Source organism: Panthera pardus, unplaced genomic scaffold (genome assembly GCF_024362965.1).
Source record: "Panthera pardus isolate Hobbes unplaced genomic scaffold, ASM2436296v1 HiC_scaffold_6, whole genome shotgun sequence".
In the NCBI taxonomy this organism is placed as follows: Eukaryota; Metazoa; Chordata; class Mammalia; order Carnivora; family Felidae; genus Panthera; species Panthera pardus.
In genome coordinates, this window is record NW_026526991.1 from 140,032,355 (window position 1) to 140,042,416 (window position 10,062).

At 45.1% G+C, this 10,062-nt stretch overlaps 1 protein-coding gene across 5 annotated transcripts in view; it reads right to left on the reverse strand.

The window, feature by feature from the left end:
- The window catches only part of WDR37 (WD repeat domain 37), a 63,485-nt gene extending 56,214 nt beyond the window's left edge, over positions 1 to 7,271 (reverse strand). The window contains exon 1 of one of the 5 annotated variants that reach the window (XM_019460912.2): positions 6,980 to 7,258. In XM_019460912.2, the coding sequence (XP_019316457.2) occupies positions 6,980 to 7,206 (227 nt within the window). In that variant the 5' untranslated portion in view covers positions 7,207 to 7,258. Of the gene's footprint in view, positions 1 to 6,461; positions 6,662 to 6,979 lie in introns of those variants that run through there. The other 4 variants (XM_019460911.2, XM_019460913.2, XM_053895768.1 and 1 more) reach the window with 4 other exon arrangements.
- Positions 7,272 to 10,062: the final 2,791 nt, after the last annotated feature.

Genomic DNA, 10,062 nt, shown 5'->3' on the forward strand with positions numbered 1-10,062 from the left:
AATAAAGTAATATTAAAAAGGACACTTAGAAATAAGATTACTGTATTTTTTGTCTCCATAATTTTCATTTGGTTTTCTTTTTAATCTTCTACTTCCCTCACTTTTTTGGATATTCTATGTGTTAAAGCAAGTCACGAGGCCACCCCAGACTCAAGTGGAGGACAAACAGACTTAACCTCCTGAAACAAAAAGAATGAGAAAGAGTCTGTAGCCATCGTTCATCCATCACACCTCACTCCATTTACCAATTCTGGCTATACAATGAATACCATTCTGCTTCCCTAAAAAGAAGGTCAGTGAATGGAACTGATTTTGCCACTTCACACACTTAGTGGAATAAAATGGATATAAATGAACCGCTGAGTTAAACACCTACTCAGAATAAAGTCCAGCGAAGAGCACCACAGTTAAGAATGGGAGTTTTATAGCCACGCAAACCCCTACCCCCAACTCTTCAAAGCGCTGGCTTTTTTGTCATGAAGCCGCAGCTCAAATGTCACCTTGTCAAAACAGCTTCCTCCGACCACCGCCAGTCGCAGCACCGCATGACCCTCACCACCTTTGTGGTTTACTCACTTAATGAGTGTTTCCCCCACGGCACCATCAACACCAGGAGGACTGGAACGGTATTTTGGCTCGCTACTGCCCGTGGGTCCCACCACGTTGCCTGCCGTAAGTACATCCCCAAAGATTTGATGAACGTGTAAGTGAATGAAAGAGCACTACATCCGCCACTAAGCTGTGTAATCTCTGTCAACTTACTTAACCACCTTCCGAAAGCTTCATTCCATCACCTGTAAAGCAGGGATAGCAACAGCATTTATTTCATTAAGTCATTCATCAAATAATCTTCAAGTTCATAAATATACTAGGTACTGGGAATACGGCAGTAAACTAAACAGACTTGGTCCATACTTTCAGGTTACTTAGAGTTCTAAGACAGACCTTAAATATAATCTCATAATCTATTACAGAAATTATAAACTGGGATGAGCGTTTATATTTGTGTGAAAGACACACACAAATATTAAGAGGAAAAGAAAAGATACCGGCTGAAGAGTTAGGAAGACTTTTCTGAGAAACTGACATTTAAATTGAGACTGAAGAATTAGTGTTAACCATGTGGAAAACAGAGGAGTGGGTATTCCAGGAACAGGAACAGCATGTGCAAATGCCCAGAGCTGGGAATAAGATTAGTTTATCAGAGACACTAAAAAAAAAAAGATAACGTGGCTAAAACATTGCAAACAATGGAGAGAATGGTACAAGGTAAGTGGGAGAGGGAGGCTTAGATTCTGTTCATGTTTACATTTTATCCTAAAACAAAAATGAAGCCACTTCAAAGTGTTAAATAAGAGACACTAGATTTGCGTTAAAAATCACTCTTGCTGGTGTGTGGAAAACATGTAGAAAAATCAGATGACTAAGAATGGAGAAGTCAGTTAGGAAGTTAATAAAACAGTCCAGGCAATTAATTATGATCCTTAAAATTAGAGGGTACATGAATGGACTGGGGTGTGGAGGGTGGGTGCGTAGAGAGGGGTCAAGAACAGCCTTCATTTCTGAGGTAAGAAGTAGGTGAAACAAGTATCAGATTATTGAGATGCGGAAGCAGACGTGGAGAAGAAATCAAGACCTAAATATGGAACATTTTATGTTTGCAAAAATTGCCTTTGAAATATTTAGAACACAAAGGAGGAAGGAGGTACTTAAGTCTGGAGATGAGAACTGGCCTGCATTTATAAATCTGGGAGAGGTCTACACTGAAAGTAAAAATGGGCATTTGGACCCCATCGGGCCTCCAGACCCAACGCCTTACCAAACATCACTTTTTTAACAAGAAGGAAAAAAAAAGAGTTTACAATGAACACTACTGAGAGAGAGAAACAACACATAATAGAACTGGCACTCCCTTAAATGCCATACAGAAAAATTATTTCTGACTGAAAAATTAAAAACAAATTTTTCAGGGCGCCTGGGTGGCTCAGTTGGTTGTGCATCCGACTTCGGCTCAGGTCACGATCTCTCGGTTTGTGAGTTTGAGCCCCACGTCGGGCTCTGTGCTAATAGCTTGGAGCCTGGAGCCTGCTTCGCATTCTGTGTCTCCCTCTCTCTCTACCACCCCTCCCCTGCTTGTGCTGTCTTTCTCTGTCTCTCAAAAACGAATAGTGAAAAAAAAAAAAAAATTTTTTAAACAAATTTTTCAAATGTTTATTTTTAAGAAAGAGAGATGGAGGGAGAGAGGGAGAGAGGGAGAGAGGGAGAGAGAGAATGAGAATGAGCGGGGGAAGGGCAGAGAGGAAGACACAGAACCCGAAGCAGGCTCCAGGCTCTGAGTTGTCAGCACCGAGCCCAACACAGGGCTTGAACCTGCGAACCATGAGATCATGACCTGAGCCAAAGTTGGATGCTTAACCAAATGAGCCATCCAGGTACCTGAAAGAATAAAATTTTTAATGAAATTTAGGTTTGAAAATTTGAGAAATTAGAGATAGTTGAAATAAAGACGTAAAGAAAAATAACGGCAGAACCTGTATAGGCAGATTTCATATACACAAAGATTACACTGATGATAAATTTCACAAATTTGAATGTAACAAAATTAAACTGTTAAACAAGTCACATGATCCCACTTAAGAGTATTCCAGTAATTTATTATTTTTTTTAAGTTTTATTTAAGTAATCTCTACACCCCACGTGGGGCTTGAACTTAGGACCCCAAGATCAAGACTCACAAGCCCTTCCGACTGAGCCAGCCAGGCACCTCTCAGTAATTTTTCTTAATGGAAACATTTAGGAATTAGTTAACTGTGCCATCTACAAAAAAAAAAATTGGCCAAGAAATCAAACTGACTTAATGGAATCTTACTCCGAAATTATATTCTTCATACAAATATAGGAAGACAGAATTGTTTTTCAGTGATTACACATTAAATTAATAACCTCATTAAGCATCTCACCTGGTATTTTGTAAGTCACATTTTGTAAAAGAAGAAAAATATCAAACCCCTGTGAAATCGGTCCTGAGAGAGCCTCAGAGAAATAAGATTTTATCTTTACACATTTCAATCAAGTAAATAAAACAGTAAAGGGTTTTTCTTTCCTCTCTGAAAACCTGAATCAGTGGAATCATTCTGATAAGTATATGCTGGAAAGTTAATGCATTTCAAAGATTCTACAAGTTGGTTATAGACAGGCAAAAACTGCAGGATCAACCTTCCTTTCACCTCAAAGTTGTAGGTGTTCTGGTTTTTGGGTTTTTTCTTGTTTTTGTTTTTTTTTTTTTAATCATATCTACACCAAACGTGAGGCTTGAACTCATGACCCTGAGATCAGAAGTCACATGCTGTACAGACTGAACTGGATGGGCACCCCTCAGAGTCGCAGGTTCTGAATCAACCATTTTCTCTCTCAAGTGTCATACCACTGGCTTTCCAGACACTGCACGCTCAGCAGGAAATAAGCAGTCTTCTCTTCAACTAACTTAAAAATCTTCACCCTCTGCCTTCCACTGGAGCTTTAACCTCCCTCCTCCCCACGTGGTGCTGTTCTGGGCTCTGCTTGCTTCTGTCACTTCACCAAATAGTCCATATCCTGGTAATCTTTTCACACACATCAATTTCCAACCAACCATAGACACTTCAAACAATTATAAATCACAGATGCGGAACAGGCTTTGGCTCTCCGAAACCTGGCATCGAATGGAGATTTCTCACCCTGAGCAATGTTTATCCCTTAGTGACTTTCAAAGCTTTGTGAGAAGCCATCCCGAAGGGTAGCGCTAGTCACGGTGTTATCAGCACCCAGATTACCCGGCCGATTCCGACTCGGCCTCTTCCGCTCACTTCCACAGCCACACCCACCAGGCTCCCAGAACTGCACGGGTAGGCTCCTCCAGTCCTTCTAGCTTCTTTTAGGTCTCTTCTCTTTTCCCATTGATAATCTTCCCATCACCATTTTCTCCCTGAACCTTCTCTAAAATTTGCCCTCGTCCTCTTCATTCACGTCCTCCACCTCCTCCAGCCGTCTTCGCTGGTGCCAACACCCCTTCCTTCCGCGCCAGACCCTCCTGGAGGAGAACATGGCCCAGTCCGGCCCGGGGACCAAAGTATGTACTGTCTTCACCTCAGCGTAAGTCAGTATTAGTATCAACTTTATAGAAATGCTTGAAAAGTTTAAGGATTTTTCAGGTTGAGATCATGGAGAGAGAGCCAAGGAAGCTGCAGGTGTTTGAAAAAGGAATACTGAAGTGATATAGCGTGGAATCCAAGCTAGACAAGGCAAGCTAGACAAGGAAGGAAGTGCAGACGGAAAGTACCGGAGAGACACTGGTAACAGACGGAAAACTACCACAAAGCTGTGGTGTGAGGCTCACACGGATCGGTAAAAACAGCCACTAATGTCCAACATCCCTGAGCTACGGTTCCCAACTATTTAACAGGCCAAACACTTTACTGAAGTAGTCATAGAACTTTGGGAGGGGCAGAGAGAGGGAAAAAAAAAACAAACTGTAAATGAGAAAAAAATTTCTTCACTGTAAAAACTATCTGTTATAATCAACGTTAAAAGTAATGTCGTTTTACCTAAATACAAACAAAAACAAAAGCCTGAAACTCCAAAAGATAATTACTTTTCTTCAAAATACTCACATTAACCATTATTAAAGGGCAGACCACATTAACAAGGCCTACGGAAAAAAAAAAAAAAAATCCTACTTCTTCAAGCATGGGGCATGAACTCACGACCCAGAGATTAAGAGTCGCCCTCTCTACCAACTAACTGAACCAGCCAGGTGCCCTAATCCTCCTAGTTTTTGAAACATTTTTTTCAAGGAAGTATGAATAGTTCCCTCCAAAACTCCAACCTCCCTGTCCCACCATCCAAATACACACATTTAATATAAACTCTCCTGCCCTTGTCACATGCTGTCACATGCGTATTACCCCATTTACAAAATATTACTCACAACTGTATACGTATCCAGTGGGACTTCTAAACATTTTCTTTTAGCAAGAAAAGAACACTTGAGTAGTTAATTTCATGAATGCTAATCATATGCAAAAGAATGGCCAAAAAATGTAATCTCTATGTGGCACTTAAAAGTATAAAACGCGAGGGGCGCCTGGGTGGCTCAGTCAGTTCAAGTGTCCGACTCTTGATTTCATCTCAGGTCCTGATCCCGGGGTCGTGGGATCCAGCCCTGCAATGGGCTTCACGCTGGGTGTGGAACCTGCTAAAGATTTTTTTCCTTTCTTTCTTTCTTTCTTTTCTTTCTTTCTTTCTTTTTCTTTCTTTCTTTCTCTCTCTCTCTCTCTTTCTTTCTTTCCCTGCTAAAGATTTTCTTTCTTTTCTTCCTTCCTTCCTTTTCTCTCTCTCCCCGCCCCCCCTTTGCCCCCTCCCGCTTGTGTGCGTTCTCTCTCCAAAAAAAAAAAATAAAATAGGCATGTCTTTTAGAAAAAATAAAAACAAGAAAGTGAAAGTGTAAAATGTGACTGAATTTCCCCAAGAAGCTCAATAAGGTTCCTGACATTTTATGGTTCAAGCCCTGTGACCTGCATTCCTCGCGGGACGAAACACCAAACCCAACTGCTGAGCAGTATCTACGCAGAGGGGAAACCCCAAAAATCGGTCATCGTTCTCAACCTGCCTAAACTGTTTTGCCATTGATCTAGATGAAGGCTCGGAATACACGCTTTCACTTCTGTGAAAGACACTGAACTGGGGGGCATCACTGACCGGAAAATAACCGCCAAGGTTCTTCAAGAGCAAGTGCAAAACAAATGAACGGGCTAACAGAGCTACCCCGAAACAAAGTGCCAGAAGAGACTGAGAGGAGAGGAAGAAGCGTAGTGCGGGGGGCTCCGCGAGAACGCGTGGCACGCGTACACACAGCATGACCTTCTCAATAACAAACCGAAGCTAGGAAATGTCGCACAGCGGGTGTTAGATGTGGCCGGGGTCCGCTACTCCCCGTGTCCTTGGGCACTACTCCCCCTCGGCCGGACCCCGTCTAGGCACCGCGTTCGAGCTGCACTAGGAATCCGGACACCAGCACTCGCTCGCAAGGAACCCATGCCAGCGAGAGGGGTGTGCGGAGGAAGGGGACCCCCCTCGACGCCGCTTTATTCCTGGGACACTCCAAAGGTCACAACCTAGAGGCCGCTGGAACCGGAATAAAGGAAACTTCCCAACAAGCCTCTCTCCTAGGACGAGGCCGGACCTCCGGCCTCTCAGCTCCTGCCGACGGCGGAGCCGAGGGGAGACCGAGGGCGACGCCCGGGGTCCCTGGAACGGACCGACCCCAGCCCTCGCCCCGCAACAGGGCGCGCGGGTTCGGGAGGAGTCGGCAGGGGCGCGGGGCGGCCAGGCCCCACCCGCACGCCCCCAACCCCGCTCGGAGACCGCGGCCCGCCTGCACCGGGGCCATAGTCCCGGCAGGAAAATGACCTCCCAGAACTCACCTGTCCTGCCGCCGCCGAGCCCGCCGACCCCCAATGACAACCGGGCCGTGTGTTACCGCCCGTCCGTTCTCAACCTCGCGGCACTCGACACACACTGGGAGACGCTGGACACCAAGTCTCCGCCCTGACGCGGCCCCGCGACCCGGCACCCTGACGCCCCGCACTTCCGGCACCGCCGGAAGCTCCGGCCTCGCCTCGCGCCCAGGCCGCCGGAAGTCCCAACACGGCCTCCGCCCTGCGCCGGAAGTCCCGTCCGCGGCCGGCGCCTCGGCCCGGGCCGCCGGAAGTCCCTCCCCTCCCTCTACTCGCGCCGGAAGTGCCGCGTCCGCCCGCGCTGCCGGGGTCGGGGCGCGTGGGGATCCCGGGTCAGCGGGGACGCGGGGGCGCGGCTCGGCCCCCGGGACCGCGTGCCCGGGCCCCGCGGGGCCGGTGCTCGCCTGGAGGCGCGGCCCGAGGGTCCTAGCCGCGGCCGGGGAGGCGCCGGCAGGGCGCACACCGGCGCGGCCCACGGTACTCACGGCGGCGGGCTCCCGTGGGGGTCCCGGGCCCCCACAGGTTCGCATCCATCGGCTCGGGCCGTGGGGGGGGCTGGCGGCCGTCCAGCCCCGCGTGCTCCCCGCGGCCCCACGGTTCCTCGCGCGGCTCTTCCCCGCGCAGCCGAGACGCAGGAGGCTGCTGGTCCGCGCGGGCGCCCGGTGGAGGTAGAACTATTAATATTGCAGCTCATCTGCAGAGGATGACTCATCCGCTTTCCTTTCTGAAATATTTGTTCGCCATTGGCTAAAAAGAAAAAACAAAATCAGCTGCTCACTGCAAAAGGTGGGACTTTGTCGTCTCTGGTCTAGGCTGGAAAAGGGACAGAAGACTGGAGTCCTTAGGCGGGTGACCATCCTCTGCTCTACAGACAGCTCTACCTAGGCGTTGAAAGCTTACCTGGATTAAATCAGAAGTGTGGAAACATTTTCCATATATGTGGGTCAACATTCTTGCTCTTTCCTTTAAACACAAAAGCTCACCATTCAAATTCAAGAAGCCCTGATGAGAATGTTGCACCAGAAACAAATTTAACGTATTTGGAGATCCAAGTAACCACAAATTATGTAGAATAAATCCTGAAGTTATTTATGCATTAAGTGTAGCAAAAGCTTAGCCCTAAGAAAGAATTCTGTAAGAAACTAAGTGTTTCAAACTTTTGGAGGTTGTGGCAAACATTTAACAGGAAAGAGAGATTTGCCTCTACTCTGCAGGGTTCTTCTGCCTGGTCAAAGAATTCAACTGACATGAGACAGATTAGCAGGAAAATATAAAATTTAATTAGTAATGATTTATTAATTCACGAGGAATTCACGTAAACATGAGAGCTTCTAAAGACAGGGAAAATGAGATTCCTATGTCATCCTGAAACCAAGGAGAAGGGGTAGGGGCCTGAGACTTCAAAGGGAAGAAAGCAATGTTTGCTGAGCCATCCAGAAACAATGGAACAGAGAGGACTTTGATTAGTTTGCTAGTTTCCTCCCTGTCCACCATAGCTAGGTCATATTCTACAGTAGCTTGTGTGGTGATAGCTTCTTTCCTGGAACGGGTCTTCTGTCTTAAATCTTTTAGGCAGTTTGGGAAAGGGGGAAGCTGTCAGAGTTTCTGAGTCTTTTCATCTTTGCTTGTTTACAGCTCAAAATAATCTTCATGCCTAAGTGGCACATCTTGGGGTGGCAAATTTTGGTTCCCTACATAGTCAGATAACAATTTTATTTAGCACCTAATATGCAGAAGGCATTCTCCTGGGCATAGCAGCAGATAGAAAAGCTTTATGAACAAAACCATCTCCAGGGAACTCACATGCTTATATGCAGTTTTACTTTGCACAGCATCTAGTTTGGATGAAGTCTAGGATATTGTCAATTGAGGTAATTTTTTTCTTTGATACATTTAGGATTCCATAAAAGTCACTATATCTAAATGAGTGCATCAATGAGGTGTCACAAAACTAACGATGGAAAGGAGTCAACACTTTGAGGCCCTACTGTGCGCCAGGCACTTCGCATGTTTGATAATTTATTTAATCCTCAAAACAGTAAAATAAAAATTATCCTAACTTGAATTCTAAGTAAGCATGAAAATGTTAAAATTACTTGTCACAGGTCAAAAAGCTAGTATTCAGTGGAACAAAGATTAGGTTAAAATCCAGGTCCACATCAGAGCTCACGTTTCTACCATATATTCCTCTGATGAGGCTACTATAACAAAATACCACAAACTAGGTGGCTTAAACGATAGAAATTTATTGTCTCACGTCTGGAGCCTCAAAGTCCAAGATCAAGGTGTTGTCAGGGTCGTTTCCTTCTGAGAGCTGTGAGAGAGTCTACGCCTCTCTCCTAGCTTCTGGTGGTTCGCCAGCCATCTGGCGTCCCTTGGCTTGTGGCAGCCGTAACTGCAGTCCTCACCTGGCATTCTCCCTGTGTGAGGATCTGTCTCCTCAATGGGCGTTCTTTCTCTACAGTCATATTAGATTAAGGGGTCCCTCTGCCGCCACCGTGACTTCACCTTAATGAATTATATTTTTAACAACGCTTTTTCCAAATATGATGACATTCTTAGGTTCTGGGAGTTAGAACTTCAACATAATGCATTTGGGGATTTGGGATACAATTCGGCCCATAACACACTGCCTCCTGAAATAAATTCTCCATGTAATTAAAAACAAACACACACAAAGCTAGTCTAAATTGTAGAAGGTTGTGACTGCAATCCTGGTATCCAATTACACAGTCCAATTACAGCAGAAGCTGTAGGAAGTACCCTTCCCATAAACCAAGTTTCTGCCTTCTCACCAGTCCACCCATGCAAGATGCACATGATTTACCCCCATCAGGAGAGAGCTGAAAAGGGGCACCTGGGTGGCTCAGTTAAGCATCAGATTCTTGATCTCAGCTCAGGTCTTGATCTCAGGGTCACGAGTCCAAGCCCCGTGTTAGGCTCTGTGCTGAGTGTGAAGCCCACTTAAAAAAAAAAAAGAGCTGAATTTAATAAAATTCAATATAAGCATGGTTTGATAAGGTTGATAAGATTTGTTGGGTATTAGAATTAGACCATGTGTTTAATCCTCGATTATTTTATTTGTGCCTCAAACACCTAGGTGTTTATGTTATACTGTATGAGCTAGTTGAGTAATGTTACTTCATAATCATTACCAAATTGTTTCCTATATGTGTGTTACATGTGATATATATAATATTTTTTTCTTGAGTAACACCATATTTAGCACTTCATTCAGATTTCTGCTCAAACATCACCACCTTGGGGATGTTTTCCTTATTTATTTTTAGATAGTTATTGTCCATCCCTTAACCATACTTTATTTTTCTTTATGGTACTTATCACCTCTTGACATTATTTGTGTGTTTGTTTACTGTTTCCCCTACTCGAATGTAAATCCTAAAAGCAGTCATTTTTTTCTATCTTGTTCACTGTTACAGTCCCATGACTTGGAAAAGTGCTTGGGACATAGTATGCGCGCGCGCGCGCACACACACACACACACACACACACACACACACACGAAGTTTGCTAAAGGGTATTCTCCTAAATATATAGACTCCTCAAT